Source organism: Salmo salar, chromosome ssa22 (assembly GCF_905237065.1).
Source record: "Salmo salar chromosome ssa22, Ssal_v3.1, whole genome shotgun sequence".
NCBI lineage: Eukaryota > Metazoa > Chordata > Actinopteri > Salmoniformes > Salmonidae > Salmo > Salmo salar.
In genome coordinates this window covers 58,713,314-58,733,313 of record NC_059463.1, presented here as the reverse complement: position 1 = coordinate 58,733,313, position 20,000 = coordinate 58,713,314, and the positions used below count along the sequence as shown (strand labels likewise).

General features: G+C 47.0%; 1 protein-coding gene across 2 annotated transcripts in view; it reads left to right on the top strand.

The window, feature by feature from the left end:
- The window catches only part of atg7 (ATG7 autophagy related 7 homolog (S. cerevisiae)), a 121,792-nt gene that overhangs the window by 56,103 nt on the left and 45,689 nt on the right, over positions 1–20,000 (top strand). For both annotated transcript variants that reach the window (NM_001165320.1, XM_045705015.1), the window contains 1 exon segment: positions 14,983–15,105. In NM_001165320.1, the coding sequence (NP_001158792.1) occupies positions 14,983–15,105 (123 nt within the window).

The following is a 20,000-nucleotide window of genomic DNA, read 5'->3' as shown; positions in this document are numbered from 1 at the left end:
CTTGGGGGTAGAAGCTGTTCAGCAGTCTGATGGCTTGGGGGTAGAAGCTGTTCAGCAGTCTGATGGCTTGGGGGTAGAAGCTGTTCAGCAGTCTGATGGCTTGGAGGTAGAAGCTGTTCAGCAGTCTGATGGCTTGGAGGTAGAAGCTGTTCAGCAGTCTGATGGCTTGGGGGTAGAAGCTGTTCAGCAGTCTGATGGCTTGGGGGTAGAAGCTGTTCAGCAGTCTGATGGCTTGGGGGTAGAAGCTGTTCAGCAGTCTTATGGCTTGGGGGTAGAAGCTGTTCAGCAGTCTTATGGCTTGGGGTTAGAAGCTGTTCAGCAGTCTGATGGCTTGGGGTTAGAAGCTGTTCAGCAGTCTGATGGCTTGGGGTTAGAAGCTGTTCAGCAGTCTTATGGCTTGGGGTTAGAAGCTGTTCAGCAGTCTTATGGCTTGGGGTTAGAAGCTGTTCAGCAGTCTGATGGCTTGGGGGTAGAAGCTGTTCAGCAGTCTGATGGCTTGGGGGTAGAAGCTGTTCAGCAGTCTGATGGCTTGGGGGTAGAAGCTGTTCAGCAGTCTTATGGCTTGGGGGTAGAAGCTGTTAAGGAGCCTTTTGGACCTAGACTTGGCGGTCCGGTACCTCTTTCCGTGTGGTAGCAGAGAGAACAGTCTATGACTTGTGGTGACTGGAGTCTTTGACCATTTTTTGGGCCTTCCTCTGACACCGCCTGGTATAGAGGTCCTGGATGGCAGGAAGCTTGGCCCCAGTGATCTACTGGGCCGTACACACTACCCTCTGTAGCGCCTTACGGTCGGAGGCCGAGCAGTTGCCATACCAGGCAGTGATGCAACCAGTCAGGATGCTCTCGATGGTGCAGCTGTAGAAGCTTTTGAGGATCTGAGGACCCATGCCAAATCTTTTCAGTCTCCTGAGAGGAAATAGGTTTTGTCGTGCCCTCTTCACGACTGTCTTGGTGTGTTTGGACCATGTTAGTTTGTTTAGTGATGTGGACGCCAAGGAACGTGAAACTCTCAACCTGCTCCACTGCAGCCACGTCAATGAGAATGGGGACGTGCTCATCCCTCCATTTCCTGTTGTCCACGATTGTCTCCTTTGTCTTGATCACGTTGAGGGAGAGGTTGTTGTCCTGGCACAACACTGCCAGGTCTCTGACCTCTTCCCTATAGGCTGTCTCATTATTGTCGGTGATCAGGCCTACCACTGTTGTGTCATCAGCAAACTTAATGACTGGGTGTTGGAGATGTGTTGTTACCTACTCTTACCACCTGGGGGCGGCCCGTCAGGAAGTCCAGGATCCAGTTGCAGAGGGAGGTGTTTAGTCCCAGGGTCCTTAGCTTATTGATGAGCTTTGAGGGCACTATGGTGTTGGAACGCTGAGCTGTAGTCAATGAACAGCATTCTCACATAGGTGTTCCTTTTGTCCAGGTGTGAAAGGGCAGTGTGGTGTGTGATTGAGATTGCGTCGTCTGTGGATCTGTTGGGACGGTATGCAAATTGAAGTGGGTCTAGGGTTTCCGGAATGATGGTGTTGATGTGAATCATGACCAGCCTTTCAAAGCACTTCATGGCTGCCGACGTGTGTGTGTCATTGGTTAACCTCTTGGGGCTAGGTGGGACGCTAGCGTGCCACCCGTGGTGCACTCCATCAACAGCAGGTGCATTTCAAGAGCGGCAAATTTGAATCCAAATAAATGTCAAAATTCAAATTTTTCAAAAATACAACTATGTTACACCATTTGAAAGATAAACATCTCCTTAATCTAACCACGTTTTACGATTTCAAAAAGGTTTTACGGCGAAAGCATAAATTTAGAGTATGTTAGGACAGTACATTTACAAGAGTTGTGTGTAATGTTTTGTCAAGTCAAAGACAGGGTCACCAAAACCATAAAACCAGCTAAAATGATACACTAACCTTTTACAATCTCCATCAGATGACACTCCTAGGACATTATGTTAGACAATGCATGCATTTTTAGTTCTATCAAGTTCATATTTATATACAAAAACAGCGTTTTACTATGGCATTGATGTTGAGGAAATCGTTTCCCTCCAATAACCGGCAGTCAAGTCAGCGTCACAAATTAAATAATTAAAATTAGAAAACATTGGTAAAATATTATATTGTCATTTAAAGAATTATAGATTTACATCTTTTGAACGCAATCAACTTGCCAGATTTAAAAATAACCTTACTGGGAAATCACACTTTGCAATAATCTGAGCACTGTGCCCAGAAAAATACGCGTTGCGATACAGACTAGACGTCATGTTGGGGAGATCTAAAATCGAAAATACTATGTAAATAATCCATTACCTTTGATTCTCTTCATCAGATGTCACTTCCAGGTATCACAGGTCCATAACGAATGTAGTTTTGTTCAAAAAAGCTCATCATTTATGTCCAAAAATCTCCGTCTCGTTAGCACATGATGTAAGCCAGCCGGACTTCTCGTCATGAACGAGGGGAAAAAATATATTTCAGTTCGTTCAAACATGTCAAACGTTGTATAGCATAAATCATTAGGGCCTTTTTAACCAGAACATGAATAATATTCAAGGTGGACGAATGCATAGCCTTTTATAACGTATTGGAACGAGGGTACCCAACATGAAGTAGCGCCAGGTGTCTAATGGGACATCACCGTTCCATGGCTCTTGTTCGGTCAGATCTCCCTCCAGAAGACTCAAAACACTTTGTAAAGGCTGGTGACATCTAGTGGAAGCAATAGGAAGTGCCAAAATATTCCTAAACCCCTGTGTTTTTCAATGGGATAGGTTTAAACTCAATACAACACATCAGGTATCCACTTCCTGTCAGAAAATGTCTCAGGGTTTTGCCTGCCAAATGAGTTCTGTTATACTCACAGACACCATTCAAACAGTTTTGGAAACTTTAGAGTGTTTTCTATCCATATATAATAAGTATATGCATATTCTAGTTACTGGGTAGGATTAGTAACCAGATTAAATCGGGTACATTTTTTTTATCCAGACGTGCAAATGCTGCCCCCTAGACCCAACAGGTTAAGAGCCAGCACAACCCATCTCTTTCCCATCAGGCTTTGTGGTCTCTAGTGTTGAGCGCTCTGATTGGCTGCCGTGGGGTACAGTAAGCCTGAGGGTGAAACAGAGAACCCACACCCTTCTCTCTCTCTCACACACCCTCTCGCTCTCTCTTCTCTTCCTCTCTCTCTCTCTCTCTCTCTCTCTCTCTCACACACCCTCTCGCTCTCTCTTCTCTTCCTCTCTCTCTGTCTCTCTCACACCCTCTCTCTTCTCTTCCTCTCTCTCTCTGTCTCTCTCACACACCCTCTCGCTCTCTCTTCTCTTCCTCTCTCTCTCTCTCACACACCCTCTCGCTCTCTCTTCTCTTCCTCTCTCTCTGTCTCTCTCACACCCTCTCTCTTCTCTTCCTCTCTCTCTCTCTCTCTCTCTCACACACCCTCTCTCTTCTCTTCCTCTCTCTCTCTCTCTCTCTCTCTCTCACACACCCTCTCGCTCTCTCTTCTCTTCCTCGCTCTCTGTCTCTCTCACACCCTCTCTCTTCTCTTCCTCTCTCTCTCTCTCTCTCTCTCTCACACACCCTCTCGCTCTCTCTTCTCTTCCTCTCTCTCTGTCTCTCTCACACCCTCTCTCTTCTCTTCCTCTCTCTCTCTCTCTCTCACACACCCTCTCGCTCTCTCTTCTCTTCCTCTCTCTCTCTCACACCCTCTCTCTTCTCTTCCTCTCTCTCTCTCTCTCTCACACCCTCTCTCTTCTCTTCCTCTCTCTCTGTCTCTCTCACACCCTCTCTCTTCTCTTCCTCTCTCTCTCACACCCTCTCGCTCTCTCTTCTCTTCCTCTCTCTCTCTCACACACCCTCTCGCTCTCTCTTCTCTTCCTCTCTCTCTGTCTCTCTCACACCCTCTCTCTTCTCTTCCTCTCTCTCTCTCACACCCTCTCGCTCTCTCTTCTCTTCCTCTCTCTCTCTCTCTCACACCCTCTCGCTCTCTCTTCTCTTCCTCTCTCTCTCTCTCTCACACCCTCTCGCTCTCTCTTCTCTTCCTCTCTCTCTCTCTCTCTCTCTCACACACACCCTCTCGCTCTCTCTTCTCTTCCTCTCTCTCTCTCTCTCTCTCTCTCACACACACCCTCTCGCTCTCTCTTCTCTTCCTCTCTCTCTCTCTCTCTCTCTCTCTCACACACACCCTCTCGCTCTCTCTTCTCTTCCTCTCTCTCTCTCTCTCTCTCTCACACACACCCTCTCGCTCTCTCTTCTCTTCCTCTCTCTCTCTTCTTTCAATTAAATTCAAAGGGGTTTTATTGTGAAACATATGTTTTATATTGCCAAAGCAAGTGGAAAAATAATAGAACAAATTTAACAACATCAACAAAAAACGTTTAGAAATTAACCGTAAATATTGCACTCAAAGTTTAAAGAAAATATAGGTATTTCAAGTTTTATATTATCATATATGAACCGTGTTCTAGTTTTAGTCAGTAGTATGAAAATGTTTTATCTCTTTGCTTTCTCATAATTTGGTTGGTTCTACTTGTGTTGCTGGCCTTGGGGCTATGTTGGGTCTGTTTGTGAACAGAGCCCCAGAACCAGATGGCTGAGGGGGACTCTTTTCTAGGTTCATCTCTCTGTAGGTGAGGGCTGTGAGGGGTCTGTTTGTGAACAGAGCCCCAGAACCAGATGGCTGAGGGGGACTCTTCTCTAGGTTCATCTCTTTGTAGGTGAGGACTCTGTGGGGTCTGTTTGTGTTTGTGAACAGAGCCCCAGAACCAGATGGCTGAGGGGGACTCTTCTCTAGGTTCATCTCTTTGTAGGTGAGGACTCTGTGGGGTCTGTTTGTGTTTGTGAACAGTGCCCCAGAACCAGATGGCTGAGGGGGACTCTTCTCTAGGTTCATCTCTTTGTAGGTGAGGACTCTGTGGGGTCTGTTTGTGTTTGTGAAGAGCCCCAGAACCAGATGGCTGAGGGGGACTCTTCTCTAGGTTCATCTCTCTGTAGGTGAGGACTCTGTGGGGTCTGTTTGTGTTTGTGAAGAGCCCCAGAACCAGATGGCTGAGGGGGACTCTTCTCTAGGTTCATCTCTTTGTAGGTGAGGACTCTGTGGGGTCTGTTTGTGTTTGTGAACAGTGCCCCAGAACCAGATGGCTGAGGGGGACTCTTCTCTAGGTTCATCTCTCTGTAGGTGAGGACTCTGTGGGGTCTGTTTGTGTTTGTGAACAGAGCCCCAGAACCAGATGGCTGAGGGGGACTCTTCTCTAGGTTCATCTCTCTGTAGGTGAGGGCTGTGAGGGGTCTGTTTGTGAACAGTGCCCCAGAACCAGATGGCTGAGGGGGACTCTTCTCTAGGTTCATCTCTCTGTAGGTGAGGGCTGTGAGGGGTCTGTTTGTGAACAGTGCCCCAGAACCAGATGGCTGAGGGGGACTCTTCTCTAGGTTCATCTCTCTGTAGGTGAGGGCTCTGTAGTGGAATGTGTGGCCATCACTTCCTTTTAGGTGGTTGTAGAATTTAACAGCTCTTTTCTGGATTTTGATAAGTACGGTATAGTCTTAATTCTCTGTATTGTTTGGGGTTTTGAGTTGTACACTAAGTATATCTTTTTCAGAATTCTGCATGCCGTCTCAATTGGATGTTTGTCCCATTTTGTGAATTGGTTGGTGAGTGGACCCCAGACCTCACAGCCATAGAGCGCAGTGGGTTCGACAACGGTTTGAAGTATTTTTAGCCAGATCCTAATTGGGACGTTGAGTTTTATGTTCATTTTGATGGCGTAGAAGGACCTTCTTGCCTTGTTTCTTAGATCGTTCACAGCCTTGTCGAAGTTAACTGTGGTGTTTTATGTTTAGGCCAAAGTAGGTGTAATTCTTTCTGTGCTCTAGATGTCTAGATAGAATGTCTAGATAGAATTTGTGCTCTAGATAGAATTTGTGTTTTGTTATCTACTGGACCTTTGTTGGAACACCATTATTTTGGTCTTACTGAGATTTACTGTCAGGGCCCAGGTCTGACAGAATCTGTGCAGAATATCTAGGTGCTGCTGTAGGCCATCATTGGTTGGGGACAGATCTAGGTGCTGCTGTAGGCCCTCCTTGGTTGGGGACAGATCTAGGTGCTGCTGTATGCCCTCCTTGGTTGAGGACAGATCTAGGTGCTGCTGTAGGCCCTCCTTGGTTGGGGACAGATCTAGGTGCTGCTGTAGGCCCTCCTTGGTTGAGGACAGATCTAGGTGCTGCTGTAGGCCCTCCTTGGTTGAGGACAGATCTAGGTGCTGCTGTATGCCCTCATTGGTTGGGGACAGATCTAGGTGCTGCTGTAGACCCTCCTTGGTTGGGGACAGATCTAGGTGCTGCTGTAGGCCCTCCTTGGTTGAGGACAGATCTAGGTGCTGCTGTAGGCCCTCCTTGGTTGGGGACAGATCTAGGTGCTGCTGTATACCCTCCTTGGTTGGGGACAGATCTAGGTGCTGCTGTAGGCCCTCCTTGGTTGGGGACAGATCTAGGTGCTGCTGTAGGCCCTCCTTGGTTGGGGACAGATCTAGGTGCTGCTGTATACCCTCCTTGGTTGGGGACAGATCTAGGTGCTGCTGTATACCCTCCTTGGTTGAGGACAGATCTAGGTGCTGCTGTAGGCCCTCCTTGGTTGGGGACAGATCTAGGTGCTGCTGTAGACCCTCCTTGGTTGAGGACAGAAGCACCAGATCATCTGCAGACATTAAACATTGTATTTCCGAGTCCAGAAGGGTGAGGCCGGGTGCTGCAGATTGTTCTAGTGCTCTCGCCAATTCATTGACATATAAATGTTGAAGAGGGTGGGGCTCAAGCTGCTTCCCAGTTTCGCCCCACGGCCCTGAGGAAAGAAATGTGTGTGTTTATTGCCAAATTTAACTGCACATTTGTTGTTTGTGTACATGGATTTTAGAATGTTGTATGTAGAATGTTGTATAGCTGACCCTCATGCCAAATTTAGTCAAAAGCTTTTTTGAAATCAACTAAGCGTGAGAAGACTTTGCCTTTGTTTTGTTTGTTTGTCTATTAGGTTGTGCAGGGTGAATATGTGGTCTGTCGTATGGTAATTTGGTAAAAAGCCAATTTGACATTTGCTCAGTCCATTGTTCTTCGCTGAGGAAATGTACAACTCTGCTGTTAATGATAATACAGAGGATTTCAACCAAGGTTGCTGTTGACTCATATCCCAAGGTAGTTATTGGGGTCAAATTTGTCTCCACTTTTGTGGATTTGGGTGGCCAGACTTTGGTTCCAAATATTGGGGAAGATGCCAGATCTGAGGATAATGTTTAAGAATAGCCCATTTTTTTAAATATGTGATCTGTATATTTTATAATTTCATTTAGTATACCATCTAGTGCTGATTATTTGGATTTAATGCTGTATCACAGAATAATAATAAAAAATAAAAAAAAGTCCCATGATCGAGTCCTCCCAAGTAGCGCAGCGGTCTAAGGCACTGCATCGCAGTGTTGCAGCGTCACTACAGCCTGGGGTTCGATCCGGTTGTGTAACAACCGGCCGTGACAGGGAGTCCCATAGAGCGGCGCACAATTGGCCCAGCGTCATCCGGATTAGCGGAGGTTTGGCCGCGGGAGCTTAATTTAGCTCATCGTGCTCTAGCGACTCCTTGTGGCGGGCCGGGCGCCTGCAGGCTGACTTCGGTTTTCAGTTGAACGGTGTTTCCTCCGACACATTGGTGTAGCCGGCTTCCGGGTTAAGCGGGCGGGTGTTAAGAAGCGCGGCTTGGTTTCATGTTTCAGAGGACTCATGACTCGACCTTTGCCTCTCCCGAGCCCGTTGGGGAGTTGCAGCATTGAGACAAGATCGTAATCACGAAATTGTGGAGAAGAAATTAAAACAAAATTAAAACAAACAATAATAATGAAAGAGAAAGTCCCCTGATGGTAGTGACTGCCCATTACTGCTGATCACTTATTAACCATTTATTCACATTACTTTACTTTACTAAAATATTTCAGTTGTTTTGTATATTACATATGTTTTATTTGATGACTAAACAGCATGATCATTACACAGGTGCACCTTGTGCTGCGGACAATAAAAGGCCACTATAAAATGTGCAGTTCACTTGGTCCCTCCCCCTCTTACTAGCTCTGATTTTGCTGATAGCTACTTGATTGAGGAAAAATGGACTTCCTGTGACATGTGGTTGTCCCACCTAGCTACCTTAAGATGCAATACACTAACTGTAAAGCTGTCAGCATGCTTGAGTTCGGCTGGCGGCTAACCAATTGTTCAATCAAGTCTTTGTTGTCATTTAATGAGAGACGACTCGTTTTCATGCAGGTTTTTTTTCGTTGAGTAATAATAACCAAACATCTTAGATGTAAAATTGCGTGACTAAGATCTCCTTGGCAACAAAAAAAACGTCAACATTTACAGATTTCTTGAGTTATCTTAGATTAATTCTGACTATGTTGAGGAAGTGGTATACTGGCTACGGTGTCTCATAATGGACAAATAGTACTATTGTTGCTTTTTGTTGTAGTTTTTCAAGTCGAAGGTCTTTTTAAGGGACTATGCAGCTCATTTGGTTCGGGCTAGCCAAGTTGGGCTTGGCGCCAGCTGACGCCTTACAGGAGGGCTTGACTGGGTGCTAGGAGGGAGGGGGTGTGTGATGGGTTGGTGGGTCCTATCTCGTCTGTCCTGCCTGTGGGTCGGGGTTCTGAAGTGGACTGTTCTGTTGGCTTCTCTTGGGGGATGGCCAGCTTTCTCATGAGTTGTTCATTGTCCCACCTCAGCTTTCTCACCTCCTCCTCCAGCTGGACAGTTTTTTTCCTCTCCCTCCTGTTGGGGGTTTGTAACCGCAGTCCAGCGTGCAGGCACCTCTCTCTCTCGCTCTCTCGCTCTCTCGGCTCTCTCGGCTCTCTCGCTCTCTCGGCTCCCTCGGCTCTCTCGGCTCTCAGCTCTCTCTCTAGCTCTCTCAGCTCTCCCTAGCTCTCTAGCTCTCTCAGCTCTCCTCTAGCTCTCCCGCTTTTTTCTTTTATTATGTTTTTTTGCATAATTGTATATATTAATATTTAATATCGGTTAGCGTCAATAATGTTTTTCTATGCGTATTGAGACATAATCTTTTGATAATGGATTGATTATCGTATATGATTCGTTGATTGATAATTTTAATGGACTTGACCAAATAAAATTTTTTTCTTTTTAATGTTGTCTTGTCTTCGATTTTATTAATATTGCATCTCATATATATTTTATTTTTTTTGAATTACATTAATATTGTGATTTATTTGGAATCTCTTCCTTTATGATTTCTATATTATATTTGGAATCAGCTCTCCTCTAGCTCTCCTCTAGCTCTCTCAGCTCTCCTCTAGCTCTCTCAGCTCTCCTCTAGCTCTCCTCTAGCTCTCTCAGCTCTCAGCTCTGGTTCCGAGGGGGGTGTTGTGCTGTCTGGGTTGTGTTGAATTGCCGTTTGAGCTCTACCATCTCGGTCTCCAGCTGGGTGAATTTATCCCTCATGTTAATGCAGGAGCAGTGCTGTTGTGGGATCTGGGTTTTGCTCAGTGCTGGGGGGTGACTCTCTTGCTTGTCAGTGGGACAGTTTGAGAAGGGGGTGGGATCTGACTCGCTCAGGATGGGGGGGGGGGTCGTCACCAGGGGTCAGCTTCTCCTGCTGTGCTCTCTTTGATCCTGTAAAAGGCCTGCTGAACAGGTTTGAGGTTTTCCTTTCACTACTACTGTTCCAGACTTGTACAGATTGACACAGGCTGTCGCATTGTCCTCAATGTCCAGTATTCTGACTTTCCACCCTGGTGTAATACCCTCTCTCGCTCTCACTCTCAATTCAATAGCTTTATTGGCAAGGGAAACATATGTTTACATTGCTAAAAGCAAGTGAAATAGATAATAAACAAAAGTTCCAAAGGAATAGAGACATTTGAAATGTCATATTATGGCTATATACAGTGTTGTAACGATTTGCAAATAGTTAAATTAGTCTCTCTCTTCTTACTGAATGCAGTCTTTTTAAGTTATACAGAGTTCATAAACCCTCTCACATCTACCACTTTCATGTGAAGAAAGACCAGCTTGAAGCATAGTCAAAGAAATCTTGACCCCTTTTTAAGTTTCCAGGTTTGAAATGTCTCCTCATGTCCCAGAGGAAGAGGTTCAGTGATTTCAACACGGTCCTGTTCGACTGTGGCTCTACATTACATGGAATATAGATGTATTGTTATTTTTAAATATCCCAAAAATATGCATCATTTTAAAACGATACAGAGAATAAATCTCTCCTCTTCTTCCTCTCTTCCTCTTCTCCACTCCTCCTCTCTTCTCTCCTACTTTCCTCCTGTCTCCTCCTCTTCTCCCTCTCCCCCTCCTCCTCTCCCTCTCCCTCTCCTCCTCCTCTCCCTCTCCTCCTCTCCCCCTCCTCCTCTCCCTCTCCTCCTCTCCCTCTCCCCCTCCTCCTCTCCCTCTCCTCCTCTCTTCTCCCTCTCCTCCTTCTCCTCCTCCCTCTCCTCCTCTCTTCTCCCTCTCCTCCTCCTCCTCTCTTCTCCCTCTCCTCCTCCTCCTCTCTTCTCCCTCTCCTCCTCCTCCTCTCTTCTCCCTCTCCTCCTCTTCCTCTCCTCTCCCTCTCCTCCTCCTCTCCCTCTCCTCCTCTTCCTCTCCCTCTCCTCCTCTTCCTCTCCCTCTCCTCTCTTCTCCCCCTCCTCCTCTCCCTCTCCTCCTCTTCTCCCTCTCCCCCTCCTCTTCTCCCTCTCCCCCTCCTCCTCTCCCTCTCCCCCTCCTCCTCTCCCTCTCTTCCTCTTCTCCCTCTCCCCCTCCTCCTCTCCCTCTCCTCCTCTCCCTCTCCTCCTTTTCTCCCTCTCCCCCTCCTCCTCTCCCTCTCCTCCTCCTCTCCCTCTCCTCCTCTTCTCCCTCTCCCCCTCCTCCTCCTCCTCTCCCCCTCCTCCTCTCCCCTCCTCCTCTCCCCTCCTCCTCTCCCTCTCCCCCTCCTCCTCTCCCCCTCCTCCTCTCCCTCTCCCCCTCCTCCTCTCCCCCTCCTCCTCTCCCCCCTCCTCTCCCCCTCCTCTCCCTCTCCTCCTCTCCCTCTCCTCCTCTCCTCCTCTCCCTCTCCTCCTCTCTTCTCCCTCTCCCCTCCTCCTCTCCCCTCCTCCTCTCCCCCTCCTTCTCTCCCTCTCCTCCTCTCCCTCTCCTCCTCTCCTCCTCTCCCTCTCCCCCTCCTCCTCTCCCTCTCCTCCTCTCTTCTCCCTCTCCTCCTCCTCCTCCTCTCCTCCTCCTCTCCCTCTCCCCCTCCTCTCCCTCTAGTTTAGTTTTATATCGGGGCCATTACGCTACAGTTAGCTGTCTGTAAGGCCAGGTCACCATGGAAACAAAACAAGTGTTCGGCAGAAAATATCATGCCAATTTAAGGGCTGGCTCCCTCCTCCCTCTCCCTCATTTATTCTGAAGGCACAAACTACAATAAATCATTGTCTTCTTGACGTGGCGTTGTCTCAAAGCTTTGCCAAACCTCTACATACAGTACTTCACTAACCATTTAAGTGACCAGTCCACAGGTTGGACATGCTGTTGACTGTTGTTATAGTGACCAGTCCACAGGTTGGACATGCTGTTGACTGTTGTCATAGTGACCAGTCCACAGGTTGGACATACTGTTGTCATAGTGACCAGTCCACAGGTTGGACATGCTGTTGTCATAGTGACCAGACCACAGGTTGGACATACTGTTGTTATAGTGACCAGTCCACAGGTTGGAAATACTGTTGTCATAGTGACCAGTCCACAGGTTGGACATACTGTTGACTGTTGTCATAGTGACCAGTCCACAGGTTGGACATACTGTTGTCATAGTGACCAGACCACAGGTTGGACATACTGTTGTCATAGTGACCAGTCCACAGGTTGGACATACTCTTGACTGTTGTCATAGTGACCAGTCCACAGGTTGGACATACTGTTGTCATAGTGACCAGTCCACAGGTTGGACATACTTTGTCATAGTGACCAGTCCACAGGTTGGACATACTGTTGTCATAGTGACCAGTCCACAGGTTGGACATACTGTTGTCATAGTGACCAGTCCACAGGTTGGACATACTGTTGACTGTTGTCATAGTGACCAGTCCACAGGTTGGACATGCTGTTGTCATAGTGACCAGTCCACAGGTTGGACATACTGTTGTCATAGTGACCAGTCCACAGGTTGGACATACTTTGTCATAGTGACCAGTCCACAGGTTGGACATACTGTTGTCATAGTGACCAGTCCACAGGTTGGACATACTGTTGTCATAGTGACCAGTCCACAGGTTGGACATGCTGTTGTCATAGTGACCAGTCCACAGGTTGGACATGCTGTTGACTGTTGTCATAGTGACCAGTCCACAGGTTGGATATGCCGTTGACTGTTGTCATAGTGACCAGTCCACAGGTTGGATATGCTGTTGACTGTTGTCATAGTGACCAGACCACAGGTTGGATATGCTGTTGACTGTTGTCATAGTGACCAGACCACAGTTTGAACATGCTGTTTAATCTGTGAGTCCTCTAAAGAGTTAAAACACAGTTTAATCTGTGAGTCCTCTAAAGAGTTAAAACGTAGTTTAATCTGTGAGTCCTCTAAAGAGTTAAAACACAGTTTAATCTGTGAGTCCTCTAAAGAGTTAAAACACAGTTTAATCTGTGAGTCCTCTAAAGAGTTAAAACGTAGTTTAATCTGTGAGTCCTCTAAAGAGTTAAAACGTAGTTTAATCTGTGAGAGGGAAAGAGTTCTGGAAGGGAAGTTATGAGAAGTGGTGGGCGGAACCACATCTGACTGGAGAGAGAGAGCTTTATTCAAACCAGATGATACACACACACACACTACACACACTACACACACTACACTACACTACACACACACTACACTACATACACTACACACACAGTACACTACACTACACACACACTACACTACACTACACTACACTACACTATACACTACACACACAGTACACTACACTACACACACACTACACTACACACACACTAGACTACACACTACACTACACACTACACTACACTACACACGCACTACACACACACACTACACACACACTACACACACACTACACACACACTACACTACACACACTACACACACTACGCTACATACATACACACACTACATACACACACACACTACACTACATACACTACACACACTACACTACACACACTACATACACACACGACATACACACACTACACACACTACATACACACACTACATACAAACACACACACTACATACATACACACACACACACTACATATATACACACACTACACACACACACTACATACACACACACACACACACTACATACATACACATACACACACACACACACACACACACACACACACACACACACACACACACACACACACACACACACACACACACACACACACACACACACTACATACACACACACACTACATACACACACACACACACACACACACACACACAGCCCACGTAAATATACACAGAGTCACATGGCTGCTAGTGTAAAGCAGGTCTGGAAAACATCAGGAGAAATCTTGTAAACTCTCCGTCGCTCCTGTTTCTGGGTTGCTACGGGAGACGGGACTAGTTTATCAAACGTTCCGACGGGCTCTCGCTGTTGTGTAGTAAATCCGTGTTCGTGTTTAAACTCTGGGCTCTTAAAGCCCACACCACACACTCCCATAATTCTCAGAGCCAGAGTTATTAGTGAGCCACTTTATCTCAACAGAGATTTTTTTTATTTGTTTTATTTTACCTTTATTTAACTAGGCAAGTCAGTTAAGAACAAATTCTTACTTATAATGACGGCCTACCGGGGAACAGTGGGTTAACTGCCTTGTTCAGGGGGGAGAACGACAGATTTTTACCTTGTCACCCCCCTAGCCTTGTCCCCCAGCCTACAGACCCCCCCCCCAGCCTTGTCCCACAGACTACAGACCCCCCCCCCCTAGCCTTGTCCCCAGAACCCCCCCTAGCCTTGTCCCCCAGACCCCCCCTAGCCTTGTCCCCCCCCTAGCCTTGTCTCCCCCCCAGCCTTGTCCCCCAGACCCACCCCCCCTAGCCTTGTCTCCCCTCCTAGCCTTGTCTCTCCCCCCCCTAGCCTTGTCTCCCCCCCTAGCCTTGTCTCCCCCCCTAGCCTTGTCTCCCCCCCCATAGCCTTGTCTCCCCCCTAGCCTTGTCTCTCCCCCCCTAGCCTTGTCTCTCCCCCCCTAGCCTTGTCCCCAGACCCCCCCCTAGCCTTGTCTCCCCCCTCCCCCCATAGCCTTGTCTCCCCCTCCCCCCCTAGCCTTGTCTCCCCCCCTAGCCTTGTCTCCCCCCTAGCCTTGTCTCCCCCCCTAGCCTTGTCCCCCAGACCCCCTAGCCTTTTCCCCCAGACCCCCCCTAGCCTTGTCCCCCCCAGCCTAGCCTTGTCCCCCAGACCCCCCTAGCCTTGTCCCCCCAGCCTAGCCTTGTCCCCCAGACCCCCCCTAGCCTTGTCCCCCTCCCCCCAGCCTAGCCTTGTCCCCCAGACCCCCCCTTAGCCTTGCCCCCCCCAGCCTAACCTTGTCCCCCCCTAGCCTTGTCCCCCAGACCCTCCCTAGCCTTGCCCCCCCCAGCCTTGTCCCCCAGACCCCCCCTAGCCTTGTCCCCCCCTAGCCTTGTCCCCCCCCAGCCTAGCCTAGCCTTGTCCCCCAGACCCCCCCTAGCCTTGTCCCCCCCCAGCCTAGCCTTGTCCCCCCCCTCCTAGCCTTGTCCCCCCCCAGCCTAGCCTTGTTCCCCCCCCTCCTAGCCTTGTCCCCCAGACCCCCCCTAGCCTTGTCTCCCCCCCTAGCCTTGTCCCCCAGACCCCCCCTAGCCTTGTCCCCCCCCTAGCCTTGTCTCCCCCCCTAGCCTTGTCTCCCCCCCCTAGCCTTGTTTGATGATAGTTATTGTTGTTGACCCTGTTGTTTTTGTTTACACCCTAGGTCCTGGACAGCTATGAGAAGGATGGTTTCAACTTCCTGTCCAAGGTGTTTAACTCCTCCCACTCCTTCCTGGAGGACCTGACTGGTTTGACTCAGCTACACCAGGAGACACAGAACGCTGAGGTACGCACACCTTACCGCACACCTCACCTCACACCTTACCGCACACCTCACCGCACACCTCACCGCACACCTCACCGCACACCTCACCGCACACCTCACCGCACACCTCACCGCACACCTCACCGCACACCTTACCGCACACCTCACCGCACACCTCACCGCACACCTCACCGCACACCTCACCGCACACCTCACCGCACACCTCACCGCACACCTCACCGCACACCTCACCGCACACCTCACTGCACACCTCACACCTCACCTCACTGCACACCTCACTGCACACCTCACTGCACACCGCACACCTCACCGCACACCTCACCGCACACCTCACCGCACACCTCACCGCACACCTCACCGCACACCTCACCTCACCGCACACCTCACCGCACACCTCACTGCACACCTCACTGCACACCTCACCGCACACCGCACACCTCACCGCACACCTCACACCTCACCGCACACCTCACCGCACACCTCACACCTCACCTCACTGCACACCTCACTGCACACCTCACCGCACACCTCACCGCACACCTCACCGCACACCTCACCTCACCGCACACCTCACCGCACACCGCACTGCATGCACAAACACACACTAAAACAGATGTACACACACACACACACACACATCCCTGTCCTCCACTGTCCGCACCATATTACACCGTCTCTTTGGTTTCTTTGATGGTTTCACATCAAATCGCGTTTGTCACATGCACCAACAACGCAGTGAAATGCTGAATACAACAGGTGTAGTAGACCTAACAGAGAAATGCTGAATACAACAGGTGTAGTAGACCTCACAGTGAAATGCTGAATACAACAGGTGTAGTAGACCTTACAGTGAAATGCTGAATACAACAGGTGTAGTAGACCTCACAGTGAAATGCTGAATACAACAGGTGTAGTAGACCTTACAGTGAAATGCTGAATACAACAGGTGTAGTAGACCTTACAGTGAAATGCTGAATACAACAGGTGTAGTAGACCTTACAGTGAAATGCTGAATACAACAGGTGTAGTAGACCTTACAGTGAAATTCTGAATACAACAGGTGTAGTAGACCTTACAGTGAAATGCTGAATACAACAGGTGTAGTAGACCTTACAGTGAAATGCTGAATACAACAGGTGTAGTAGACCTCACAGTGAAATGCTGAATACAACAGGTGTAGACCTTACAGTGAAATGCTGAATACAACAGGTGTAGTAGACCTTACAGTGAAATGCTGAATACAACAGGTGTAGACCTCACAGTGAAATGCTGAATACAACAGCTGTAGTAGACCTTACAGTGAAATGCTGAATACAACAGGTGTAGTAGACCTCACAGTGAAATGCTGAATACAACAGGTGTAGTAGACCTTACAGTGAAATGCTGAATACAACAGGTGTAGTAGACCTTACAGTGAAATGCTGAATACAACAGGTGTAGTAGACCTTACAGTGAAATGCTGAATACAACAGGTGTAGTAGACCTTACAGTGAAATGCTGAATACAACAGGTGTAGTAGACCTCACAGTGAAATGCTGAATACAACAGGTGTAGTAGACCTCACAGTGAAATGCTGAATACAACAGGTGTAGTAGACCTTACAGTGAAATGCTGAATACAACAGGTGTAGTAGACCTTACAGTGAAATGCTGAATACAACAGGTGTAGTAGACCTTACAGTGAAATGCTGAATACAACAGGTGTAGTAGACCTTACAGTGAAATGCTGAATACAACAGGTGTAGTAGACCTCACAGTGAAATGCTGAATACAACAGGTGTAGTAGACCTTACAGTGAAATGCTGAATACAACAGGTGTAGTAGACCTCACAGTGAAATGCTGAATACAACAGGTGTAGTAGACCCCACAGTGAAATGCTGAATACAACAGGTGTAGTAGACCTTACAGTGAAATTCTGAATACAACAGGTATGTAGACCTTACAGTGAAATTCTGAATACAACAGGTGTAGTAGACCTCACAGTGAAATGCTGAATACAACAGGTGTAGTAGACCTTACAGTGAAATGCTGAAGACAACAGGTGTAGTAGACCTCAGTGAAATGCTGAATACAACAGGTGTAGTAGACCTTACAGTGAAATGCTGAATACAACAGGTGTAGTAGACCTTACAGTGAAATGCTGAATACAACAGGTGTAGTAGACCTTACAGTGAAATGCTGAATACAACAGGTGTAGTAGACCTTACAGTGAAATTCTGAATACAACAGGTGTAGTAGACCTTACAGTGAAATGCTGAATACAACAGGTGTAGTAGACCTTACAGTGAAATGCTGAATACAACAGGTGTAGTAGACCTTACAGTGAAATGCTGAATACAACAGGTGTAGTAGACCTTACAGTGAAATTCTGAATACAACAGGTGTAGTAGACCTTACAGTGAAATGCTGAATACAACAGGTGTAGTAGACCTCACAGTGAAATGCTGAATACAACAGGTGTAGACCTTACAGTGAAATGCTGAATACAACAGGTGTAGTAGACCTTACAGTGAAATGCTGAATACAACAGGTGTAGACCTCACAGTGAAATGCTGAATACAACAGGTGTAGTAGACCTTACAGTGAAATGCTGAATACAACAGGTGTAGTAGACCTCACAGTGAAATGCTGAATACAACAGGTGTAGTAGACCTTACAGTGAAATGCTGAATACAACAGGTGTAGTAGACCTTACAGTGAAATGCTGAATACAACAGGTGTAGTAGACCTTACAGTGAAATGCTGAATACAACAGGTGTAGTAGACCTTACAGTGAAATGCTGAATACAACAGGTGTAGTAGACCTCACAGTGAAATGCTGAATACAACAGGTGTAGTAGACCTTACCGTGAAATGCTGAATACAACAGGTGTAGTAGACCTTACAGTGAAATGCTGAATACAACAGGTGTAGTAGACCTTACAGTGAAATGCTGAATACAACAGGTGTAGTAGACCTTACAGTGAAATGCTGAATACAACAGGTGTAGTAGACCTTACAGTGAAATGCTGAATACAACAGGTGTAGTAGACCTTACAGTGAAATGCTGAATACAACAGGTGTAGTAGACCTCACAGTGAAATGCTGAATACAACAGGTGTAGTAGACCTCACAGTGAAATGCTGAATACAACAGGTGTAGTAGACCTTACAGTGAAATGCTGAATACAACAGGTGTAGTAGACCTCACAGTGAAATGCTGAATACAACAGGTGTAGTAGACCCCACAGTGAAATGCTGAATACAACAGGTGTAGTAGACCTTACAGTGAAATGCTGAATACAACAGGTATGTAGACCTTACAGTGAAATTCTGAATACAACAGGTGTAGTAGACCTCACAGTGAAATGCTGAATACAACAGGTGTAGTAGACCTTACAGTGAAATGCTGAAGACAACAGGTGTAGTAGACCTCAGTGAAATGCTGAATACAACAGGTGTAGTAGACCTTACAGTGAAATGCTGAATACAACAGGTGTAGTAGACCTCACAGTGAAATGCTGAATACAACAGGTGTAGTAGACCTCACAGTGAAATGCTGAATACAACAGGTGTAGTAGACCTTACAGTGAAATGCTGAATACAACAGGTGTAGTAGACCTTACAGTGAAATGCTGAATACAACAGGTGTAGTAGACCCCACAGTGAAATGCTGAATACAACAGGTGTAGTAGACCTTACAGTGAAATGCTGAATACAACAGGTGTAGTAGACCTTACAGTGAAATGCTGAATACAACAGGTATGTAGACCTTACAGTGAAATTCTGAATACAACAGGTGTAGTAGACCTCACAGTGAAATGCTGAATACAACAGGTGTAGTAGACCTTACAGTGAAATGCTGAATACAACAGGTGTAGTAGACCTTACAGTGAAATGCTGAATACAACAGGTGTAGTAGACCTTACAGTGAAATGCTGAATACAACAGGTGTAGTAGACCTTACAGTGAAATGCTGAATACAACAGGTGTAGTAGACCTTACAGTGAAATGCTGAGTACAACAGGTGTAGTAGACCTTACAGTGAAATGCTGAATACAACAGGTGTAGTAGACCTCACAGTGAAATGCTGAATACAACAGGTGTAGTAGACCTTACAGTGAAATGCTGAATACAACAGGTGTAGTAGACCTTACAGTGAAATGCTGAATACAACAGGTGTAGACCTTACAGTGAAATGCTGAATACAACAGGTGTAGTAGACCTTACAGTGAAATGCTGAATACAACAGGTGTAGTAGACCTTACAGTGAAATGCTGAATACAACAGGTGTAGTAGACCTTACAGTGAAATGCTGAATACAACAGGTGTAGTAGACCGTACAGTGAAATGCTGAATACAACAGGTGTAGTAGACCTTACAGTGAAATGCTGAATACAACAGGTGTAGTAGACCTCACAGTGAAATGCTGAATACAACAGGTGTAGTAGACCTCACAGTGAAATGCTGAGTACAACAGGTGTAGTAGACCTTACAGTGAAATGCTGAATACAACAGGTGTAGTAGACCTTACAGTGAAATGCTGAGTACAACAGGTGTAGTAGACCTTACAGTGAAATGCTGAATACAACAGGTGTAGTAGACCTTACAGTGAAATGCTGAATACAACAGGTGTAGTAGACCTTACAGTGAAATGCTGAATACAACAGGTGTAGTAGACCTTACAGTGAAATGCTGAGTACAACAGGTGTAGTAGACCTTACAGTGAAATGCTGAATACAACAGGTGTAGTAGACCTTACAGTGAAATGCTGAGTACAACAGGTGTAGTAGACCTTACAGTGAAATGCTGAATACAACAGGTGTAGTAGACCTTACAGTGAAATGCTGAATACAACAGGTGTAGTAGACCTTACAGTGAAATGCTGAATACAACAGGTGTAGTAGACCTTACAGT